General features: G+C 35.4%; 1 protein-coding gene across 1 annotated transcript; it reads right to left on the reverse strand.

The window, feature by feature from the left end:
- Window positions 1–2,150: 2,150 nt before the first annotated feature.
- On the reverse strand, window positions 2,151–18,606 carry MS3_00009665 (uncharacterized protein). The gene is made up of 8 exons (XM_012943267.3): window positions 18,536–18,606; window positions 5,181–5,370; window positions 4,896–4,939; window positions 4,438–4,507; window positions 4,205–4,405; window positions 4,039–4,167; window positions 3,032–3,686; window positions 2,151–2,368 (listed from the first exon to the last, which is right to left on the reverse strand). The coding sequence occupies exons 2-8, from the start codon at window positions 5,343–5,345 to the stop codon at window positions 2,193–2,195; spliced, it is 1,440 nt and encodes a 479-aa protein (XP_012798721.3). The 5' UTR covers window positions 5,346–5,370; window positions 18,536–18,606; the 3' UTR covers window positions 2,151–2,192.
- Window positions 18,607–26,550: the final 7,944 nt, after the last annotated feature.

Raw genomic sequence — 26,550 nt, forward strand, 5'->3', positions numbered from 1 at the left:
TACCTCCAACCCAGTCACTTGGTCTCATTACTTTCGTGACACATACCCCTGAAACATCTTCAGGCAATACATTTCTGATGGCGGATTCCATTAACTCCAAATCATTTGTATGTCGTTTAGCAGGATCATTGTCTTTCGACTCCTCTAGATTCCAAATAACTAGACTGGCAACAGATTTAACTTCTTTGAAAGTTAGCTCCTGCCTATTAACTACTTGGAACTTGCCATCGGTTTTATTGTGCCTGAGTTGTGGGAGCTGAGCAAATGGCTCACGACAATGTTTGCCGAGGCCAAACGTTCCCCACCTACTATAGGGTTAAATATTGCCCTGCGCTGGAGCTTTGGCGAAGTAATCTGCAACACAGAATATGAGTTCATCAAGGACTTTGGAGCTAAACGCGCTCTGATTTTGTCCATCTTTCCTTCTCTTCAATGTCTTCGCGCCATCCATTTCCCATCAGTCGCAGCATTCACATTAGAAGTACTCGGGAGGACATAAATTTTATCTGGGTTATCAATCGTTGCTATAACAACTTGGCCACCAGTATACAATGGTGTTTCACTCATTAATTGCTTCGAGGTAGAAATACCTATTGTATGTTGCACAGACGGGTTTTGTTGGCCCGAGATCTGCCTCTAATTAGATCGTACGGATGATTGTTGTTGATAATATACATATCGTCAATCCCCGTATATAATTAACGACTTAAACCACTTTAGTGAATAACGCAATTATAAATGCCAAATAGGAGAGCAGATTTTTGAATACATATATGTTATACAACTGTTGATCAAGACAAACAATTGAAGAAACGAAGCAAAGAAAGCAAAGAGAAGAGAACGAAGCGAAATAACGCGCAGTGGAGAAAGCGAGTGAGCCAACTCCATTTAATCAAGCGTTAACCAATATTTATAGCCAGACAAAAATAAGTTACGGACATGTGATGAATGGGGCAAGAAGTGTACACACGCATACGCTTTTATAAAAATATTCAAAGCTGATAGCCGAATATCTAACAAGGTCAAAATGTGACTTAACAAGAGTGGATAAATTGGCCTGTCCAGAAGCTAAAATAAGTTATATGAGCCTAACATAGTAACCGACATTACAGGGTGTCTTGTACATACAGTAACAGCACTCACAACACCGACACATTCTTCGCCATCAATACATAAGTTACTGATGCAACCCTCAATAACCTTTGTGTTAGCCAACGCCAGAAAGTTAATTGCCACATGGATGAGTAATTTTTTGCTCGAACAAGACATACACAGCAAATGGGAATTAGGTCTTTGAGCACCTTTCATATGCAGGTGAGTTTAAGTCAGTACGCATCCTATGGAATCACTTCTTACACTCATCACATTTCATTCCTTCCTCCACATGTAATAAACAGTATGGCTGTCCACATTTGGCGGCAGAACCGACCATCTTAAAGATCGACCAAAAATGGTCGCACAAAAATGGATTTGAGAAACGTTTCAAACCTTGGCCGAAAAAAATCAAGTCAAAGTCGACCAAGGATGCTTTGATAACCAATACACATAAGGTTAGAATAAGCCCGATTTTTAAAATAAACTGCATCTGTTCGTCCCAGTGACCTGAAGATTTGGAGATACCCACATTTATATACTTCATGACCCTATAATTCTTTAAAGTTATATGAATGCAATTTTAATGCTAGTGAGTATAAACCCATTGCACTATAGAACCGGTCCAGATAGGAGGAATGAAATACATATTCTGAGCAGCCACATTAAGTAAACGAGCCCTTTCCTTTTTGTGTTAGCTATCGGTAAATATCGGTCAAGTAGCACAGTGACAGCAGTAGTACACATGTACATCGAACTTTATTAGACCACCATACGTGCTCGTTAAAGACAATACAATCAGAAAAACCTAAATCCTTTTATAAAATCATGGGACCCCAGCACTGTACAGATTAAGGTGCAGAACGCACAGCTTCCAGGCGATTCATACATATTGTTTCTATTTTGACACTGAAATTCTGAACTCAACAACTAACAGCAAAATATTAGGGGCTCATATTCAAACGGAATCTCAACCTCTAGTTCACAGTCATGAAGCTCAAAAATAAGATTAACATCCACATGAACTTCAAGTCAAACACACCTACAAAACGGCACTCGTTTAACTGCAATGAACACGCAAACCAAGGACTCAATCTTATCTACACGTTATCAAGAACCAACAGGTGATTGTTATTTATTAACAGGTATATTTTACTGAAATTAAATGCAAGTAAATGTTTAAGACCATCCGCCATACCACTGGCTGGCTTTGCCTCCAACATGCTCTCCAGATCCCATACTTCCATACCCACCATAGGTGCCGCCACGGGAAGCACTACAAGGAAAACAAACATTTGTTAGGAAAAGATTGTGATCTCGGAACGAGGGAGTAAACAATAATCCAACTCTGCAGTAGCTAGGTTACGGCAAGTACCGCCTTCTCTGCTTCAGTCCGACACACACTAGTAATACAGGACCATGTGGCGGGCCTTGAGCCACACCATTTTTGTTAGGACTATTGGTACCACTCGGTTGCCCGAACCGATGTGTGTGAGTCGAAGTTTGAATTTCAGACCCACTACAAGTAGTCTCTCCGCCCACGACGAACCCTGATACCTCTCGGAACTCCATTCACAGCCAGCATTGCCAGTGGGTGCACTTCAGTATAGGCAACCCCGTTCTGTAGAAATTATTGTGAAGCGTACTCCTTACAACCTAGGGCGGCTATTCTTAGCAACTATGTGGATTGTTACAGACCGGCTGATTCAACAGTGGAGCATCTGACGGTTGGCCGAGGTCCCAAAAACAACGATGGTCCCCCAGCTGTCACCGCGTGTATGATTTCCGAACTAAGTTGAACAATAGCTCGGGGTGAGTTCTTCTTACGTAGTCAACCCTGAGGTACACAGCTGGATCCTAATTCCTATAAACTACTTAAACTTTCACGAGTTTTGGTCGTTTAGTGTTGCGTTACGTAGTATAACATGAAATGACTTACCTTTGACCACCTGCCATGTCAGCCGATCCACGCTGGCTTCCACCATACCCAGACCCACCGTAACCTCCAGAAGCCATGTTGCCTGATCCACCGTATCCAGGGCCGCTGAATCCTCCCTGTCCAGTTTGGTCAATGCCTCCGTATACTCCGTTGTCGAATCCTCCTGACCCGTCATATCCACCTTGACCACCGTAGCCTCCGTCTGCGGAACTACTATAACCACCTGGAGGACCCATAGAGTTGTTACGACCGGCAGGAGGGGGACAGGTGCTGGGCCTGAAGAGCCCATCATTCCTCGCTGGCCTTGAGCGAGAGGCGCGCTTCCACTCATCATTCCGCCACCGGAGCGAGGTCCTCTACCACGACCTCCGGGAACCGGTCCGCCACCCATAGGACCCATTCCTCCACCTGGTCCCATCCCTCCTCCCATAGGGCCCATACCGCCACCCATCGGCCCCATGTCTCCACCACCCATCATGTACGGACCTCCCATGTTATAACCCATCGGCGGCATGCACCCAGGTCCACGGAGAGGCATCCCTTGAGCGAGTGCTGCTGCAGCTTCTCGAGACAACCAACCGCCATAGTTGAGAGCATCACCCTCACTGAAGTTGGCAGCGTCATAATCCTCACGGCGACCACGAGGAGGAGCAGACTGAAAAGTACAAAACACAACATTGTGTCAGGAGCACAAACAACACAATAAATACCAAGTAACTGCTAATACTATATGCAGTGAATGCACCCACACCACAAAAGGTCAGCCAATGCACTCGAAGGCGTGACACAACACTCAGATGTTAGTGCAACACACCGTTCGTCAATACTCTTAGTTTTGGAAGTATGACTGCTTACCGACACCGCAAGTGTGGAGTGCAATTGGTTGTCGATAGGGTCGTGACAGTACGACCATAGGACAACAGACCCAGGTTTGTGGTTATCAATGATTTGATTGTGAGAGCCGATTGGGGGAGGCAGAAATGACCGAGCTAAACGTATGTACTTACCTCTACTGCTTCTATCACAGCTCTCAAACATTGGACGACATTGTCTGGGTCAGCAACCATCTGTACAACTCGGTCAGTAGATAACGGAGCCAACATCTGGTACACCTTGATAACACGCATTTTGTATTTCTAAATTTCATGTTTTAGCAAACGCCGACAAACTTACATCACGAAGGTCCTTAATACGTTCACCGCCTCGACCGATTACAGACCCAGCTTGGCTTTCGTGCACTAATATTCTGAAGTCAATCATGTTTTCGTCTTCCTCATCATCTCGTTCTGGATCTTCACTTCGTCTCGGGCGGCGTCGAGATCCTTGGGCACCCATTATGCGTTTAGGGTCGGAAAGTTTGGCATTCATTATATCCTTTGAAGTCAATTTTATTAAGTTCACCTTACCTTCAGTTTCGGACAAACATCGCGCATGATGCTGCAGATAGCCTGCAGGTCACCTTCGATAGTCATTATCCTATCGGAGAAAAAGCAAGTTAGGATGGGAAAGAAGGAAGAAAACAAAAACTTTAATCGTATAGCGAAGCTCATGACACCCTTCCATATAGTGACAGTCGTGGAGGGCTCGGAGAACTAGACAACCGTCTGAGGGTTATCATCAAAACTTGTCTAGATTTTTACACAATAGAATCCAATGAATGACTAAGTCACTGGGGTTTCCAGTTACAACAGTAACTCGTGGGTTAGCTGGTAGTTAAGCAGTCAGGAATGACTTTGCAAATCATATCCAAAAAGGGCTTTACAAATACATTAATGAACCAAAAACATGAAAATAACAATTTAGGCAAACTAATTAATCGACCGAATAGACATCAAGGTGACATTAAGTTTCTGGGTTACCCTACCGTTCAGGGCCTCTGCTGTCGGGAATATTCAGCTTGACGTTATACTGAGACAATAAATGGGATAAAGCAGGGCCGGTTTCAGTGAGCCAGAGTCATCAGTTTGAGAATAAGGCAGGCATGTGGTACCAACCCAAACCATTGGGTTATCAGAGGAGATTGACCAGATTCAGCGAGTAAGTGTCCGGAAGGTGGAGGAACCGTAAAGAATATAAAACAAAGAATCGAGTCAGTTGGTGCCAAAACAGCGATTGAGCAAGTCACTAAATGAATTATGAAAGAACAAACCTGTGATCGAATTTTTTTGATATTTTCCCCACCCTTCCCAATCATTATCCCTGCAGCCCTCCCAGGAATAAGAAATCTGATGGAAACATTTGTTAAATCAACGGAAGAACGTTGGAATTTTGACGGAGGACCATCTTGGTTGTTTCCTGAGTTGTCCCGTTTCATGGCGTCTAAGGCGAATGGCTACCGGCTGAGTGGTAAGCAGACAAACAAACAGGTATATTTAAACACCATTCAACATAGAGTTGTTCAACAGCTCAAATAAAATGTAATGAAAAGTTCCAGTTAATTTATACTTTATGTATTGGCTAATTGGTTAGCTTATGAAATGGTCCATTAATGAATTTAATTGAATCTCGATATGTTACTCTTATTTACGTTCAATATCATTTCATTTAGCATGATCTTACATTGTCCTTATTGGTAAAGTACTTTCATATGCAACAGAGTAATACTTGTTATCGTTATTTCAACAGAAATGTATAACTTTCTAGGTTGTTTCTTCACACTGCCGTGGCTTAATGTTGAAATATCAGATCTTGTTAGGGTCTTAGGAAATCTTGACAAAAAATCTGCTCTTATTCTTATTCTCTGATTTGGAGATTGTCATTAGTTGCATAATCATGTGTATATTTTTTTTCTTAAATGAAGAAACTTAATAAACGTTTTTCAAACCTTAAAATAATACTAAAGATATGACAGGTAGTCATAGTTTGACAACGTTTTTACACGTGACACTTTTATGATTGAAGTATACCAACCCAATTAAATCAGAAGTCAGAAATGAAAGGGTTTGAAGATATATTTGGAAGGCTATTGATATGCTAAAAAGCGTTTGGTTTAAGCTGACTAGCAGTTACAATGGATTCGCAGCACGGAGTACTCTTTCGTGATCTGGTACGGATGCTTGACCGAACACCTTCAGACAGCATGTGTCCAGTAAACTAATGAGGTCAACATCATTGTCGAAAACTTACACAATTTATTTAATGCTACAATACTAATACTGAGCCGTGAAATAAGAGATCATGAACTTTTCAATTCTTTGATTAAATCCTTAGACACATTCAGCGAGGTTAAGTGATTCATGTATTACAAAGCTATATGAACACAGATTTACGAATGTTATAATAGCAAAACTTTCTAGCCAAATATATAAATGTGAATAATTGAGTGATATGTTGGTTTGCACCTTACCTAACAAGTTTTATGACTGAAACCCACTGAATATATCGAGCAAAATAGATGGTCTTTAATGACTGACTTCTCCTAGCATTCAGCGATCATAACTTAAATGGAAGAATTCTCCAACCCAGTAGGATTAGAACAGTAACGATTAATTCATTTTTTATTATTTATAGTTGTCCTTGTGACTATCAGTTCATCTGATAATTCATATGTTAAATGTAGTTATACTACTTAAATTGTTTTAAGTAACTGTGTTTCCATCACAACATTTATCAATATTCTGTTCAGTTTGAGCAAAAACAAAGATTCAGTACTGTTAGCTGATGTGTGTACGAACTTTTAGATAACCAGTACATCCCATGCCCAAAGAATACATCTCTTTTAAAATTGTTAAACATAAATCAACTTCTCGGAATATATTACAACATGAGTGTTACGGAATCTCTTGAAATAGTTCTTTGCAACCATTGTTCGTTGTAATAAAAGTCACAGGGTAACACAAATGTTTTCACCATAGAACAAACACTCCATAGACTCCATCTGTGTTTTTTTTAATGTTACTTAGAAAAAACATGACATGCAGCAAAGAGTCAAGCAAATAAACAACCAGACGAATATTCAAGTAGGGGTGCAATTAACAAAAATAAGGTATTGAGACGGCAGAAATTCTTCCAAATATTGACTACAAATGAAACAAAGAAATGTTGGTCTCTGGGATAGTGACTAAACATAGATGTATGTCATTAAAGTGAACTTGGAAGCCTTATTGAAGTAAACTATAAACAACTGAATATACTTTCTTGGACTATTCATTCAAATGATTCGAGATACCATCTGTTGAAAAACTATACTAACCAATATATCTAATCGCATACATATATGATAATTTTTAAATGTAAATGAGTGATTGTACAGATAAATGAATAAGAATCAATGTGTAAGTTTAATAGATAGCTGTGTTTGATTAATGATGTAGTAAAATTTAGACAGAAATCTGCCCCCCCCCAATACCCTGGTATGGTCGAGGGTGAGTAGAGTCAGCTCTCCCTCTCCAAATGCTCTCACATGGCCACATGCATACAACCACTGGCAGGGAAGTCCTACTTACTGTCTTCTCGTGGTGGGGATGTTGTTTACGAAATTGAGAGGAAGAAAAGTGGATGTCCGGAGCTTTAGCCGGTTTGGTGGACACAGTTGGTTCACTTAGAGGAGTTGGAAAACCCTGATTCCAAACCAATGGTGTACATCGACTCGAGGATCCTAAAGGAACAAATGGTGTATGAACCGATTGTTGGTCACCGTCTACCATGAGACTGCATCTCTTGACATTGCTCTACTGCCTTGTGGATCAGACTTTTAGGTCAAAGGTTCAGGGTGTGACCCCCTAAGAAAACTACCTTCTTCGGTTTAAGCCCCCGGACAGTATTTCAGCCCTCACATAAACCGAATGATTTATGTGGCACATATCTATGTTGGTGCCTCCTTGTACCAATATTTATGTGTTCAAATCAATAAATATAGAGAGTGAATTTTGACTTCAACAATTATAAATCTGATATGAAAATGGAGCAGGATTTAGAAATTCAGGTTCTCCACCAGTAACTGCTATATTACACTGTAGAATTTCAGAATATAAATATTCCCTTCAATTCAAACTTTGTTAAATTCATTAACCGATCTAAGATGATGATTATTGGAATAATAAACTTAAAGTTAATGATACTACTAAATGGGAATTTAATAAGTAGTCAGGTCATTATGATTTGAAATTTTTAGATTTCTGAGAAAAAAAGAGCATTTTTGCCAAGTACAAAGATTAATACTTATGGAGTGAAGTTACTCACTTCTATATACGTCATCATATTGAAATGATTAATTACATAATAGTTTGGATTATTTACTTAGAACATTTCTGTCTTATATATTATTAAGCTATTTGTTTACAAGTAAAGATGTATAGTGGCTAGCAGTGGAATCCATGATGTGCATTTCGTCCTATTTAGAAAGATTCAAATAAACAATACAAAATGAATTTAAACTTCATCTCATTGTACAAGCTAGTGGCTATCAAGACTCAGTAGCTAAGTGGATAACGTGATCGAGTTTGAAGCGAACGGTATTAGGTTGGAGTTCTGGAGTGAACATCAACTCTAGGATGTGGTAGGAACATCCAGTTGACGAGTCCCCAATAGGACAAAACGTACGTCGTGGATTTTGATGCTAGCCACTATCCATCTTTACTTATAATGCTTGTGACTTAAAGCAATATGCCAATAAGAGACTGATCAATCCCTAAGCATCAATGGGAAGATTCAAATAAACAATACAAAATGAATTTTTGTTTACATGTTCAAAGAGGATCATCATAACTATGATAGCTTAATTTATCAAGAGTTGGAACATTCAGATTTCCCATAATATTCAATTTATTTTACTGAATAAACATTATCTAAAACACAATTATCTTTCGATAGAGTAATGAGAAGGCGGAGCTGATCTTTAAAAAATGTGATGTAATTGAGTGATACATTCCGAACACTGTGGTCACACATATACTGATGAGGACAAGAAAAGATGGATAATGGCTAGCAGTGCAATCCAGGACTCGCGTTTCATCCTATTTGGGACTCGTCAGCTGGATGTACCTGCATCGCAGAGTGATTTTCACTCTGGGACTCGAATTCAGTACCGTTCGCTTCAAACGCCATCGCGTTATCCACTTAGCTACTGAGTCCTGATAGCCACTTGCTTGTGCAATGAGGTGAAGTTTTAGATTCACTTAGTTTTGTTTACTTGAATCGTTCGATTGATGTTTACGACTGCAATTGATCAGTCTCTTATTGGCATATGGATATACTGTGCGTATTGCCTCGACATCGCCTTCATTCACAAGCATTACCGGTCAGGACATTTTATATAGAAATTAATAAAGGTCAATTAAATGACAGTTCAAGTAAACATGGTAATAAAGGGGAGAGAGACATGATCTTACATCCTATATAAAGAGTAAGAAATTATCGTATTACCACATTAGGCCATAAAATGGCTTAAACATTACCAGAGTAAATCCAAGGTTATGACAAATTGTTTTTGTACATATAAGGCGGGGGAGGGGGATAAATTTACGAATGGCTAAGGCTTCTGTGAACCTGAGAATTCATCCTTGACAATTTCTATACAAAATTTTTGAATATGCATTAATGTCAATGCTGTGTCCCGTTTCAATTATGTGGTTTGTTATGGATGAATATGGTTTTCTATGTCCCACGTCGATCGCAACACTTGACACTAACTGGTTTTGAAGCCGTGTAGGCACATATTCAGTGACCCTTGATTGAAGTGTTCGATTACTCCTCCCATTTTATGTGTCCCCAAATTCATGTAAATTAGCAAATGCAATCACATGTAACTTAATCACTCGTACATTGTCTAAGTCTATTTGGAATAATGGGCTCAGTCTTGTCAATCACAACCAATTTAGCAGCATAATAGGTTTTCTCGATGGCTGTTTTCAATCTCTGTCTTAAAAACATACTGTTAGATTTGCCTCTATATGGTAGATAGATATAAACAGTTTTCTTCGGAACAGAATAAACAAGATGTTTTAGGGTTGACTGACTTTTGCACCTATTTATAAACTTTAGTGGATAACCGTTTGATATTAGTGTGTCAGTCAGCAACTTTTCATCTTTTTCAACCGTATCTGTGATGCATATTCTTTGAATCCTATTAAAGAGGTACTTAACCAGATTGAAATAGACAGAAACTGTGGACATTTAAATATTGACCAGTCGAAGTTGGCTTCCTATAAACTAACTGTCTTATATTTCCATCCTCTCTTCGACTCAAAAGTATGTATAAAAAGGGCAATTGGTCATTACTTTCTGCTTCATAGGTCATTACGTTGTTGTTCTGTACGCCTTTGAGTTTATCTAATAACTGAGAAACCTCAAAATCTTTATCACATATAACTATAACTATCATCCATGTATCTCCTATACAAAGTTACCTCGCTGACGAGCTCACTTGTCATATTTTCAACAATTATCTTTGATTACTCCATTTTGACAGATGAGTGTACTCAGCTAAGCATGATAACCAACTGAAGCCTGAAAAGTTTTATACTTAATTATGTAACGTAACGATTAATCACATTAGCTACTATAAGTCTCCTTTAAGTCTTAAATACTTCCAGATGATGAGCGTTAGCAAGCATTAGATCTTATTTTCGAATTGCCTGGAAACAGCTAACAACCACTGAACACCCTTAATCATGTCAGATTGATGAAATCGTTTTTCACTATTGAGACATACTATATCTAAATAAAGAAAACTTTGGATGGAATTGTGGTGATCTAATTTTATGAAGAGAACGCGATTAGTGCCATGGAAACATTTATTATTATAACCAACTGTACCAGTGATTGTTTTACTGTATCCTTATGTTTAATTGTACCAAAAACAAACTTTTGTGACCATGAACTTACTCACCTACGCAGTCTCGCCTATAAACTTTGGCACGATCTCGGTATTATTTCGATACCACGAGATCACCAACAAATACATCTTAACTACAATCTACAACTGTCCTTCTAATATTTATCCTACAGAGGGTTTTAACCTGGTAGTTGGCACGTAATCGATCTGTAGTGGTGATCATAGTTAACTGCGACACAAGACTACCACAAAATCAATCATTAATAATTCGTTACCTTTTTAGTTAAGTTATAGCTGTTGACTGTAATACTAATGAGTATTTTGAAGCTGTTCGAAAGACTTCATCAAGTCTTGTAACTAAACTGAAGCAATCATGCTCAATTTATGTATGAATATTATTATTATTATTATTATTATTATTATTATTATTATTATTATTATTAGTATAGGATACATTCATTTTTACATAAGTATTGGAAATTTGATACATTTCATTGATAAATAAACAGCCCCCTCGTTTTTTCTTTTAGATCAAAATAAAATCGTATGATAAATATTTTTGCCATAGAAAATTTACTAGTTGAATTCATTGGTCGATCTAAGGTAGACCGTCATGCAAAACTTGGAAGCATTGGACGGCCGTTTCGTCGCAGTATGGGATTCCTCAGCAGTGTACACCAACAATCTGATACTAATGGGAGTCGAACCCAGAATTTTCGGTTTCATGAGTGAATGCTTAACCTTTAGACCCCTAAGTCATTATCCGACGGTGTTAATATCCAACTTCAATTAATCCACGAAATTGTGACACTGTCCACTATTGTCTTCAGTGAGTTACCATCTCACAGCAGACATGGTTGAACTCCACTGGTCATGACTTCTGTCTAGAACTCCAGTAAATCCGTGTTGAAGCCAGTCACTAATGAGCACACGACGAATATTATAAGAAGGTTTTTTTTAATTCCTTAAAGCATTCTCTTTGATTAAATGTTTATAATCACTACTATTCGTAAAAACTTACATTAATGTATTATTATTATTCTCCGATTCTGCGATACAACATATCACACACCAATTAAATCACACTTGACGGAAAATCTTTGGAGAATGTAAGAACGTTTACATATCTGGGCATCATCATTGATGTGCACAGTGGGTCTGATGCAGATGTGAAGGCTCGGATCGGAAAAGTAAGGGCAGCATATCTACAACTGAAGAACATCTGGAACTCAAAACAACTATCAACCAAAACCAAAGTGAAAATTTTCAATACAAATGTCAAAACAGTTCTACTGTGTGTGGGGCGAAAACTTGAAGAACAATGAAAGCCATCATCCAGAAGACACAGGTGTTTATTAACAGTTGTCTACACAAAGTACTTTGTATTAGTTGGCCAAATATTATCAGCAACAACCTATTGTGTGAGAGAACAAGCCAGATTCCAGCGGAGGAAGAAATTAGGAAGAAGTGATGGAAGTGAATAGAATACACATTGAGGAAAGCACCCAAATGCGTCACATGGCAAGCCCTCACATGGAATCCTCAAGGCTAAACCAATCAAAAGAGGAAGACCAAAGAACACATTACGCCGGGAAATGGAGATAGACATGAGAAAAATGAACGAGAATTGGGTAGAACTAGAAAGGAATGCCAAGGACAGAGTGGGTTGGAGAATGCTGGTCGGCGGCCTATGCTCCATTGGAAGTAACAGGTGTAAGTAACTAAGTATTATTACTATTAATATCAATGTAGGATACATTGGTTTCTACATACGTATTGAAAATTTGATACATTTCATTAACAAATAAACAACCCCCTCTTTTTTGTTTTCAGAACAAAATAAATATTTTTTTCTTTGAAAAAGAAAAAAAGAAGAAAAGAAAAAAAGGTAAATAATAAATCTAATTGAAATTTGAGTAATTTTAACAAAAGAGGGGGGAGGGGGAGAGAGGGGGGAGAAAAAAAGAAAGAAAAGAAGAAAAAAGAAAGAAATGTTTGTTTAATAAACAATGATTTCTATTTACCTATGATAAATATGTATAAATATTACTGAATACTTTCTATTTTAATATTTAACTATTTTAACAAGGGAAACAACAAAAAAAGAGAGAGAAGAAATTAAAGAAAAAAACTTTATTAGAAAATCAAGATGTTACCAGTTTCTATTGTTGGAACAACTTTATTACTTATAATCAGTTCACAATTCATTACAGGTTAGTGAATTCTAATTTGAGTTATACACATCTATGTATGTTTCCAATGAAAACTAAATTGTAAACTTCATGTTGTAAAGTTAAAGATGAATAAAATGTCAATCGTTAAGATCATGAGTCAATTGAAGCTAGATCACCTCACGAGGTGAGGGTCATGGATGTTCATTGCTGAGGATGAAACGGCCATCCAGTACTTTCCAAGTTTTCCATGTTGGTCTAGTTTCAATTGATTCATGATCTAAACTATTGAAATTACTACAATCTTCATAAAATCACTTCTGATATGAATAAAATGATCTGGATGTAGATGAATCTTAACATTGATGGTTATTCCAGAAATCGCATCCAGTATTTTATATTTTAAATGAGTCTACACTAAATAATGAATGAGACTATAATTTATGGACGATCTTTGTGCCATGTTAAAGTGATCTTGAGAGTGTCCACCTAATAACCAGAACTAAGCGACGGTTATAGACATGTGTCAACAATTCGAATTATGATTTACAGTTAATAGTTAAGGTTAGGAATTACATTTGGAGTTTTCATCGTGAATTGTTATCAACTATAATGCCAAAATTCTATTTAGCCAAATAGATTGGTGAATTTTGCGCCAAAATTCGAGACCTGTTATCTTATGTGTGATTAGTTCGTCCATAAATTATGATCTTGCCGAATGACGATATGCCAAGTAAAACTGATGAAAATTCAATTAAAGTATCAACAACGGAATAATTTAAACCATAATAAATCATGTTAGAATTTCTAAACCGTTGTATAAGTAACCTTGTGTACTCAGTAGCTAATTGAACAACGTGTTGACATTTAAAGTAAAAGATACTGGGTATGAATGTCAGCATAAATGTCAACTCCAAAATGTAGGTACATCTATGTAACGAAACCTTAATAGGATAAAATTAACGTCTTGGATTCCATTACTACCCAGTTACCATTCATTCTATAAACCAGTAAGTGTTTCCCTAGGGATAGAGTTTTTCACTAAACCACTCTATTCAAATTTGATGCAATAATGAAATCCAAAATCAATAAAAAGTTGGCTGAGTGATTTTATTTCTTTAATTTTTCTTTTTTTTTTACTAACGTGAAAATGACGATAAGATCTATTGATCAATGTTTAGAAGAAGGAATCCGAAATCTTATCATTCTACAAGATTCTTATAAACTTTTTTTTGATGGAGTTTTGTTCTCTGAGCTGAATGGTTTAGTCGTAAAGCTGATGATATCATCCAGAAGAACGATGAAAACTCGATCAAAATCATCAATCTGAGTTACAAATCTTCTCCGCCATTCTTATAAACTTGATCAACTCATCATATTTACCTTCATTTCTGTACATTGTGTTGACATCTTTATCAGGTTACTTTTGATTTAAAAGTATACAACAGATGACCAACTAAAATCCTTTAGTTTAAGCTTAGATTTGGTTCATTTGAATGAAAACATTACTAAATCATCATCCTTCATAGAATTAATATGTGACTATATTTTACATTATCTCAGACAAACATCATCATAGATTACGTACGGTCATCGGTCAACTAGATTATGTCTCAAATATTCAACATTCACCTATGGTATTATTAACATGAATTTAGAAACAGAAGTTAATGATGATATTCAGGATAAATTTGACTAAGCCATATAAATGCTTCTACCTGAATTTTGTGTTGATGATGTCGTTTAGCAGAACGATGAAAGCTTCACGACTAAACCATCCAGTTCAGAGAACAATGCTCCATCAAAATATAAATGATCATTCGTGATAAATAGGCAATAAATATAGGTTTCCAATTGCAAAGGGGGAGCACCAACATAACAAAATTGATTCAATAAAGTTCATTCTATGAATTTAAGATTCAAGAATAGTTTATATACTGCATAAAAGGAAGATCACAATTGATTACCATAGTTGATTTATCCTGAACTATTAAAGTTCATTTACTACTCATCTTTTTATGGCTAAGACATAAGAGTAAGTTGGATATACACAACTTTATTCCATTGAATGTTCATATTCAAAAACAGAGTCCTGTGTATATCCTGGATTTAAAGTTCGTTTTTTCTCACTGGCTAACATGATTTCAAAAAAGAACACTAAACAGTAGTTCTCATACTCTTGAATGAGAAATGAAACTTAAGTTTTCAAATCATTTAACAAAGAGAATAATATCCATTCATTAAGTTAAAAATCAATAATCTATATTTACTTACTTACTTACGCCTGTTACTCCTCGTGAAGGAGCATAGGCCGCTCACCACCATTATCTACCCAACCCTGTCCTGGACAATCCTTCCCAGCTCTTTCTAGTTTTTATTCATCCTTTCCATATCTGATTCTATTTCCCAACGTAGTGTGTTCTTTGGTCTTCCTCTTTTCTGTTTCCCTTCAGGATTCCGAGTTAGAGTTTGCCTCGTGATGCAGTTTGATGATTTGCGTCATGTATATCCTATCCATTTCCATCTATAATTCCTAACTTTTATTGATTATTGATAGATATGGTCATTTTATTTGTTGTTGTTGTTGTTGTTGTCAACATGAACCTACTATCCAGTTTACCTATATATATCTAGTGTCTATTAATAAATATTTTGTACAGGTTTCGGTAAGTTGATATCTCAATTCTTTTCTAAAGCATTTTCTCACAAGACTATTCATCAAAAATATAGGTGTATATGGTATAGAATGAACATGTATTCAATCTCATTTCTATCACAATTTACCTTAAAGAGAAATGAATGGATAGTTTCTATTCAAAAAGATTTAGTCTCTACTTCATCAATAAGTGTATACTATTTCTGGTGTTGACTGATGTCTGTTTATATCGTTTGCGTGTGTGTGTGTGTGTCTTATTTTATATCACATTTATCAAAAGACTAGTGAACTTAAAGAAATGAAGTAATCAATCTGTTTAACTGTTACAGTTCCTATGTAGTAGATTACATAATAATTATTACACTTAATAATTAACGATTACAGTAAAGCAGTTTGCTGGTAAATAGCTCCAAATCTATAGTATTTATACAATAAAGTTGATCAACTGTACTCATGAATTCACTTCAGTACTTCATACAGACTTCATTAATTCATCTTCCTTTATAACTTAATTCATTATCAAACATGTGAATCCCTATTCTAAATAATTTACATTCATATTCTAAAATCTTCGTCAGTTGTACATGATAGCGGAAATACAAAGTAAGTCAATCTCTGAATGTTAATGATCTAGAACTAAGTGATTTTTTTTGTTTTTTTTCTGTATAACTTCAAGTTTATAGACTTCATATTACGTGTCTCGCGTTCACGCGCGAGACTGATAGATCCTGGGTTCAAATCTCGCGAGGCAGGATCGTGGATGCGCACTGCTAAGGTGTCCCACAATAGGGATTAAATGCACGATCGCCCAGTGTTTCCAGGTTTATTTTAGACTGACTCATGAATTCATCTATTAAAATTACTATAATCTCCACAATCCCCCCTTTCTAACCATAATATTTCATCTCACACAGTTATAACCAATCACTTACACTGAGCCAGGGGTAGAAATCAATAAGGTGAATTGAGTGCCTGTCTGCCCACAATCAATGACCTAACACATTTAGCTTCATTGTCACATATCAATCACCCCTTTGAAACTACATTAGATAATCTCCAAGATAATTCTTACTAGTCCCAATTTCACTTCATACCAAGGAATCTAGACACAACCTAATATTCACAGAAGTTCTAATAACAATAAGAAACGATCGTCAAGTCAATACAATTTGATAATAACAATAATTTACAAAATATTAATTTCGATTTTGTCCAATAAGTAATGTAATCAGAAAGAGATTCCTATGGATATTATAGTAATTTCAATAGTTGAATTCATGAAGCTAGACCAGGAAGCCACTGGACGGCCATTTCGTCCTAGTATGGGATTTCTCAACAGTGCGCATCCATGATCCCACCTTCCGGGATTCGAACCCGATCAATATATCAACCAGTTATCAGTTTCGTTTTCAATTTAAACATTTTATAAATAACTCTATTATTGTTTATATCAATTTTAGTCAAAAACCTGAAGAGTGAGTTATTTGTTCATTTCCTAAATCTGTTTCGGGAATTTCTAAAATTCAAAGGATTGAAAATATCAGAATGGGTTTTGTGGAGAGTTTTAGAAATTTCACAGGTTGAAATCATGAGTCAGTTGAAGCTAGACCACCATTGAAAACCTGGTGGTCTAGCTTCAACTGACTCATGATTTCAACCTGTGAGATTAAAAATATATCTATTAAATGATAAGGCTATACACACTGATATTGGTTACTATCTAACGGTCATTTGTATAAATGTAGTTTAGTGTTAAGGGGAGAAGAGTAGATATGTCTTATGTTATGTAATGTGTGTAATTATGACATATGTATCATATGTCCAGTCGGTTATAATTTAATCTTTCTTCTGATAGGTTCATTGTTTACTTTATGGATTGATTACAGTTAGACACTTACTGAAGCCAGGAAGCAATAAACAACTGTTTTATCTTAGAATAGGGCTCTTTAACAGTATGAATCCAAATCTTAATTGGAGGTTGAACTCAAGATCTTCATGTATGATAACAACAGTTTAACCTTTATATCATTGTACTGGCATCCACTGATTTACATCTCTACCATTTAATCAATCTGTGATGTTATACAGGTCAAAAGATCAAGTATATATTTACATTTACTGAATCGTTTAACAAGTCCAATTTGTCATAATCAATTAAACAACCACGAACGAAACAAGATGTTATTATCACCAGTTGGTATTAGCTATTAGCTAATACAAATAACATTTAATAGGATAGACTTAGTTACAAATAACTATCAAAACTTTTTATGATCTTTATAAGCGATCAGGTTATATAAAACTGATTTCTGATTAATGTAAAGTAGGCTTATAAAAACTATTGTAAATAACTTTTTATAAAGTTGAATTCATGAGTTGTCCTAATCTAAATCACCATGAAAAAACCCGAAAACACTGAATGATCGTTTCATCCTAGTACGGGACTCCTCAGCAATGCACATCTACGATTTCACACACGGAACTCGAACCCACGCTCTTCGGTCTCACGTGTGAACACTAAACCTCTAGACCACTGAGCTATTATCCAACGGTGTTCATGTCTAACTTCAATCGATCCATAGTCTTGAGCAACCATGCCTATGCAGAAAAGTTAAATTAGTGAATAACTGAATTATATTTTTATTCTTAAGTAAACTGAATTGTTGTCATACCTCATTCTAGTTAGCACAAACGAACTTGATATACCTATACTCAATAACACTTGAAATGAGTACTTTTCATCTTTTTGAAGACAATGAATTATCCATTGAATTAGAGAGTGTAGATAGTTAGCAACTTATTCAATAGATTTGATACTTATATCATTATTATTAAGGGTTTAGACTATTCTATAATTGATATCTTTTATATAAAATGAAATTTATTGATAATCTCTATCTTACCTTAGAATTCATAATTCATAACAAGTACTGCTTCAATGTTGACGTACATTTCCAGCAAGATGAACTGAAAGATTTGATTGAAAGACAGAATTGACACTGAAGGTTTATGGTGTAAATTCAATCATGGAGATGAGATTATAATTGATCTTAACTTATTACCTCTCATTGATACAATGTAAAACGAGATTTCAGATAGGTTTGTTAAGATGTTATCTACATACATATATTTTAGATCACAATTTTTTCTTGCCCCGTAAGTCATTTTGTATGGAATCAGTAATGTTGCTATGAAAATAGAGTACTTTAATGAAATGTATGTTATTAATATTGTGAATATCCACTTTAGATTTCAGTACTTCTTTAAAAAGTCAATTTCATGAATCTGGTTAGATACTGAATACTGTGATCATTCTAATTAAACTTAATCATCATGTAATATGAATGAACATTCAGATGTAAGTAGGGTAGATCAAATTATTGATTAAGGCAAAATTATAGAATTCTTCGGAAAAGAATATGATAACCATACATTCAATACTGTATTTCATTTGTACATCTACTATCAATTGTCTATTGCAATCTTTAACGTTCATTGTATTCCTGTTCTCTTCGACTCGATCTTCTCAAAGTTCTGTTATCAGACATTTCACTTCTAATTAATGTTATATACTACTTATGTTTGTTGATATAAGTAGCATATATTACAATTACAGTAAACGATTGATAATGTTGAAAGACTAAGTTGTTTAAAATGTATTTAATTTTCATAAAGATTTTAAAGTACTCAGTGTTTGTACTTTAATTAAATGATGTAATTCAGTAGTATATGTCGTATATCTGTTGTTCTATCATTTTTACTGATGAATAGATGATAATTTATGATTTAAAATGTTCATTTTCAAATAAACCTTAGTGGAGTTTTCGAATTCAAACTCACTTTGTCTTATCCTCCTTATCACATTTTTCAAATACAAAATGTAGCCGGTTAGTTGAACAATCGTTTGAGATGGTCAGTTTTGAAAGTGTGAAACATTAATGTCAATTCAAATTACTGAAAGAATTCAGAAAAGTGAATTATGTTTAGTAGATGTGATAACAACCAATTTCATTAGTACTATTTATTGAATGAAACACTTGATTGATTAGTGTTGACGAATTGTACTTACACAATTCGTTTATTAACAAATTTCTTGTAACTAAATGTTCTCTTAACTTTCAAGGAAGAAAATATCATACAATGTGATAGTCATTTGAAAAGACAATGATTATGTAACATTGAATTTGAGTTACTTTAATGAATGTTGATAACAAGTTAAACTCTGTTTTCGAGGTTAATAAAACATTTACAGATCACATTCTCTAAACGTATTGCTAAACATATATGCACACTTGAATAAGGTGTGTAAGTTATGGTCAGATAATTTGGATAGTTCAGGCGAATCAGGCAGTTATTGTTAGAGTGTTACGTCAAGAGTTTTCTGAAGTATGATGATCATTCTAAGACTTCCATCTGAATCGCTCATCAATAAACTGGACTCAATAACTGTGAGAAGAATAATGAATTAGACTAGGAAATGTTCTATTCGTGTGAAAATGATCGATGCCAGTTGAATGCTTGAACAATATTAAGTAGTGAAATGTCTTCTGTGAATACTTTCAAGTACCTGTGAGCAGTCTAGGTTATAATTGTAATGGGAGCAGTTTTTCAAAATATATATTCTTTTATAAATTATGTGAAGTGTTAGAATCTTAGACCTTAGTAACAGAAGTCAAAGATTTCTGAAGAGTCAAATGTATATTTAGACTGAGTTGTTCAAGATCATTTTAAAACAACATTATTCAACATCATATCAAATAACTTTGGAATAACAATGCAAAATTGAGTAATATTCCACAAAGCTGAAGTGAACATTCTTTGTCTTAATGAAGATTGTGTTTGAAAGTTGCCAAATATTCATTTAAGTCCAGTCAAATTAATTTATGATTTTGACTAAAATAATTCATTTAACATTATTGGGAGTTTGGGGGTTAACCAAAGAAGTTTTATACGTTGATATTGGTCAACTTTATATGTTTGTACATTCAACATGACTATACTTTTCTTCCAATCTAAACTGGTAAAAATGGTTATCAATAGTCTATTCATAGAACAATCAAAACATATCTATAGTATCATAGCAAGATTCGGCGAGACTATAATTTATGGATGAACTAATCACATATAAGATAACAGGTCTCGAATTTTGGCGCAAAATTCACCAATCTATTTGGCTAAATAGAATTTTGGCATTATAGTTGATAACAATTCATGATGAAAACTCCAAATGTAATTCCTAACCTTAACTATTAACTGTAAATCATAATTCGAATTGTTGACACATGTCTATAACCGTCGCTTAGTTCTGGTTATTAGGTGGACACTCTCAAGATCACTTTAACATGGCACAAAGATTGTCCATAAATTATAGGCTCACTCAAGATTCGATAAATTATTCTCACTGTTCATATTTTCTCTACACTAGAATTGCGACGGCTATTGGGTAAGTTAGTTGAACATCCTTATAATCATTGATTTGTTTTCTATTTGATCTTGAATATCAAAATTTATTCCTCTTCACTATATGATGTACTTAAAATCTGTCAAAGACCAAACTTTTCATCGTGGACTTTCATAAAATATATCTGTAGTTCAGTAGTGAATGAGAATGCCAAGTGGGGACATCCAAATGTATTTTAACATAACATTACAGAATATTTTGGTGAAATCTGTGAACCATACAGTAAGTAGCTCATTTAAGAGATATCCATCAATTGTCTCAGAGTTCATTGTTTCTTCGCTTCTATACCAATCAGTCATTGTTCTCGTTTCCTTCTCTTCGATCTTCTTAACTTCGTGCCACCTTGTATTCCATTTCCGATTGGTGATACATGCTATTTATGTCTGTGGACATCAGTAGCACACATTACTATTCCATATACACATACGCACACTATAAATGCCATAATTAAATAACGGATTGTAGAACAAAGTAAATGAATTATATCTATGTTTATGATGGAACTTCTATGGAAGTCGGATGTACCACTGACACATAGATATCGAGTTAAATTTCCGGGAAATAACGTTTGATTTTGGTTAATTTGAGAAAAAACCGTCGACGATTTTTATCTTCTTGTACCTATTTTAGGTATAATTACCACAACAAAAAATGAGATTTTATACCATAAATGATCTCCGAACTGAATTTGAATGGTTTATTTGATTCATTAAATTGCAGTGTATTTAATAATTCAGACACATTTTGAAGTTTCTCCCACAACTGTAAAACTTTAGACACGGAGATATTAGATGCAAAGATGCATAGTGGCTAGCAGTGGAACCCAGGTTGCGCGTTTCGCCCTATTTGTGACTCATCAGACGGATGTACCTGCATCTCAAAGTGGATGTTCAGTCTGGGAATCGAATTCAGTACCGTTCGCTTCAAATGCCTGATAGCCACTTGCTTGTGCAATGGGGTGGAGTTTAAATCCAATTGGTATTGTTTGTTTGAATCTTCGCACTGATGTTTAGGACTGCAATTAGTCAGTCTCTTATTGGTATATTTGCATCGTGTGCAGATTGCCTCAACATTGCCTTAATTCACAAGCATTATATACAAAGATGGGTGAGTCCCAGAGTGAACATCAACTCTGAGATGCAGGTTCATCCAGCTGACGAATCTCAGATAGGACGAAACGCGAGTCCTGGATTCCACAGCAAGTCACTATCCATCTTTGCACATAATGCTTGTGAATTAAGGCAATATCGAGGCAATACTCACAGTGTGCATATATGCTTATACGAGACTGTTCAATTGCAGTCCTAAACATCAATGGGAAGATTTAAAAAAAACAATAATAAGTGAATTTATGAAGATAGTAGGTTCCAACGTTGGAGTATAAGAATAACCTTATTCAGTTTAAGTAATCTTGATCTTTTTCCAAAACCTCACCAACATCATTGATAATTTAAAGGAACAGTTTCGATGAAATGCATTACTAAATAGAAACAGTATTAAACTATGATGGATATAGTGTAGAGTTATTGCCAAAAGTCAACTACTTAAGATATTCGAAAAGTGGATACATAGAATGAACGCGTTCGAGTAAACTTAAGAGGTCAGGGATTTTTTTCAATAAATTTCTGAGTATTTCTAATTAAAATTCAACTTAAGCCAAATAATGGTTAGTACTCAGAGATTAATAGGTATATAGTAAATGAAAAAGACCATAGTGACAAATTTGAACAAATATAACCATTGTTGATTTTACTGGTTGGTTGATTGAAAGATAGATGAGACTTTCCTCCAATTTCATAAAATTAAATAAATATATTTTTGATTGAGATCATGAATCGACTGATGTTAGATCATCATTGAAAACCTGGAATCACTGGACGGCCGTTTCGTTTTATTGTGGACTCCTCAGGAATGTTCATCCACGATCCCGCTCGCGAGATTCGAACCCGAGGGCTCAGATGTCGCGCCCGAACACCTAACCTCTAGACCACAGAGCTGGCATCCACCGGTGTTAATGACTAACCTCAACCAATCCATGAAATCGCTCGACCATCTTCGATCGTACTGATGTAGATACATCTGTCTCTACGCGACACGGACTAGCTTCACTGGTTACAGCTTCTCACTAGAACTCCTAGAATTCCCTCACAAAGCTAGTCACTACTGAGCACATGGCAATTATCAGTATGGTGGTCTAACATCAATGGATTCATGATCTCATTCAAAAATTTAATAATCTTCACAATCCCATACTATCAAATGAATATAATCTGAATTACACATATTTCAACTATATTATTATCATTTTCAGAACTCATTTGTTGACATTTTTAAATGGATGCTTCTTGGATATTGGGAATCTGAAGAAATTGATTTTCCCTGGATAAAATACAGGAATATGTCGATACAAACAAAAGAAACTTCTGTTCAAGTCATTTTAAATTAAAGTGAAGCATCTCTTCTTATAAATAATAAATGTGTAAATTATACAAATCTCTTATTGAATTGTATTTTGAAGGTAGTAAAATACAGTAAACATACATGTAATTAAGATTGGGCGAGACTCTAATTTATGGACGAGCCAATCAGAAGCGTTTTAGGGACTTCAAGGTTACGGCGCCAACTTCAGTGCTTAATGCTAACGTACGATTGGTTCGCAAGGAATTTTGTACAAAACGTGATAGTTGAGAGGCTATAACAAATAAAACGGCGAGACTATAATTTCTGGACGAATCAATCAGGTATAAGATAGTACATCTCGGATTTTAACGCGAAAGCCTTTCATCCATTTGACTAAATAGATTTCTGGGATTTTAGCTTATGTCAGTTCGTGATGTAAACCCCATATATAATTCCTAACTAACGCAAATTATGACAATTATCGAGAACTGGATAATAAAAACACCAGTAACATTGGCTGCAGCCATGTACTACAATATATTCGGATGTTTGGAGAGCGTGTAGACTCCTACATAGGCTTGGTTATGTGCATCGTGTCATTATCCACAAGTAGCATTTTGTGTACTCAACAACCGAAGTGCACATAAACAATAATGAAAATATGTGGTCCAGGCTGAAAGAGATTTTGAGACTTTATCATAGCTCCAGAGGCCGACTATTCTGTTACCATATGGAGGATTTCCTCTACTGCATGCATTACGATTTTGGAGCCTCTTTCTAACCTTGAAAAGTTTTTGAACCACGTATAAGAAGTGTATCCACTTTATTTTTACTCTGTGCTGACTGTTTTCTGATTGACTAATATTTCTCAAAGTCACTTAAGATTCATCCAAAGGTTATCCATAAATTAGAGTCTCGCCAAAATTCCAGAGAGGAAGCTTTTGCTTGGACAATAAGTAAGCTTTGAACAAACAATTGTGGTTATGAAATACAAAATTACATGTAAATATATAATTCAGTTAATGAATGTGTTGGAAAGTGAACGTAATAACAATACAAGAAATACGAAAATAGAAATTTAACTGTGGTAGAATGTTTATTACTTTAGAATACAATACACAATTACACAAGGGTTATTTGAATAAATAAATGTACACACTAGTAACTGGCTTCAAGATGATTTTTTGGAGTTCTAGTGAGAAGCCGTGATCAGTGGAGTCCAATCTATGTCGCGTAGAGACAGGTATCTATCTTAGACAAAGGATGTATGGTTGTGCAGGATCATGGGTCGATTGAAGTTACACATTAACACCATTTAATACAGGCTTAGGAGTCTAGAGATTAAGCTTTCAAGCACGAGACCGAATCCCACATGCGGGATCGTGGATGCACAATGCTGAGGAGGAAGAAACGGCCGTTCAGTGCTTCCAGATTTTCAATGTTGTTCTAATATCAATCGATTCATGATCTCAATCAAAAACTTAACAATTTCCACAACCCCTTACTGATAAAAACTATTAAGAATTCGTATAAAGTGTTTTTATGGTAATTTATTATGAAGCAATCTGAACCGCATTTGTATGTGAGTAAACAAACAGTTTATTGACATAAATAATTAGACTAATTCACTATGACATAAATGCTAATATCATCATGAGATTTGACGATAAAAATAACATAATAATGTATGATGAATAGCTAAAACGTCTAGAGGACTGTTAGGTGTCTAAATTCAGAAATAATGATAATTTGTGCAGTATCTAAAGTGTACATCCATGTATGTATGCAAAATGTATATGAGTATAATTGAATAATAAGTGAAATAGTGGCATGTACTGCGGTGACAAGAAATAAACACACAGACACATGGTTAATGAAGGAATGAACTTGATTAAAGAGATATGACTAGCTTTAGATACTGTTTCAGTCAATGAACAAATCATCTCGACTTTGTTACTGTGTTGTGTGTTGTGGTAGATATTTTAGACAATACACGTTATGATATAAACTGTTCAGTAAATCTTGAAGTGGGGAATCTGTTTTGTCTGTCAATGTCAACTGGCTTTCAGTTTGTCTATTCAGGAAGTGTCTTTGCTGCCATCACTGGATAGTGTTTTTCTGACGAAATTGTTTGCGCAGTAATTTAGTTAGTGAGGGAAGTGTATTGGTGGTTGTTAACATTTAAAATATGACATCTTAATTTTGCTCAAGTGTTGTTTGATAACTTGCACATGGTCAATTAAATCATGCAGAGCACTGGGGACTGAAGTTAAAGACTCCCCAAGTAATCGTAAATTGGTTTTGACAACCGATTCTGTTGTGCAACACCAATAATTCTCCTTATTGTCCATCTAATTTGTAGCATGACCAAATGAAGTTTTACAACTCAATGATTGTTAGTCATTAGATTAGTGAAAGGATCATTAATTTGACGACTTGAGCATTACATCTTTCCAGTATAGGGGTTGTGGAGATTATTAAGTTTCTGATTGAAATCATGAATCGATTGATGTCAGACTACTATTGAAAACCGGGCAGCAATGAATGTCCGTTTCTTCCTCTTCAGCAGTGTGCATCCATTTAGTTGTAAGTGTTATTTATTGCCGTACCGCCCTAGTCATAAACAGAGATTTTGGTTTACAGTACTAATTCATTTTGGTATTTCATTAGTGACCGTGTGTATTGTTATATTTTGAGTAATCTGTCGTACTAGGATCCACCACAAATCAATTTGACTATTGTTAAGGTTGAAATACGCTCCTAGACTAACTGGATTGCCTTTCTTTCATGAAAAGTAATTAATTTAATTTCTAACTATTTAATTACTAAATGTATGATGGACTTACTAGTACAAACTCTGTTAAGTAATCCCTTAAATTTGTAGCTCCAGAAATCTTTTCACGGTAGGTTATTACTGATAGTTTTTGAACAGTAGATTTGAAGGGTTCAAGATCCGGGCTTTGATCAAGGAAGATGATGGGGACGTTGACATTGTGGCGCGTTTTCTCGCATTTGAATATACCACAAGTATTTGGAGTTTGACAACACTTTAACCAG

The sequence above is a fragment of the Schistosoma haematobium genome, chromosome 7, assembly GCF_000699445.3.
Source record: "Schistosoma haematobium chromosome 7, whole genome shotgun sequence".
In the NCBI taxonomy this organism is placed as follows: domain Eukaryota; kingdom Metazoa; phylum Platyhelminthes; class Trematoda; order Strigeidida; family Schistosomatidae; genus Schistosoma; species Schistosoma haematobium.

Bases quoted from the DNA above. Each gene is read 5' to 3' on its own strand.
- MS3_00009665 (XM_012943267.3), bottom strand. From the start codon at position 5,345: ATGAAACGGGACAACTCAGGAAACAACCAAGATGGTCCTCCGTCAAAA. The intron at 3,687-4,038 runs GTAAGTACATAC...TGTACTTTTCAG, and splicing joins CTGTGATAGAAGCAGTAGAG to TCTGCTCCTCCTCGTGGTCG. The intron at 2,369-3,031 runs GTAAGTCATTTC...TTTTCCTTGTAG, and splicing joins GACATGGCAGGTGGTCAAAG to TGCTTCCCGTGGCGGCACCT.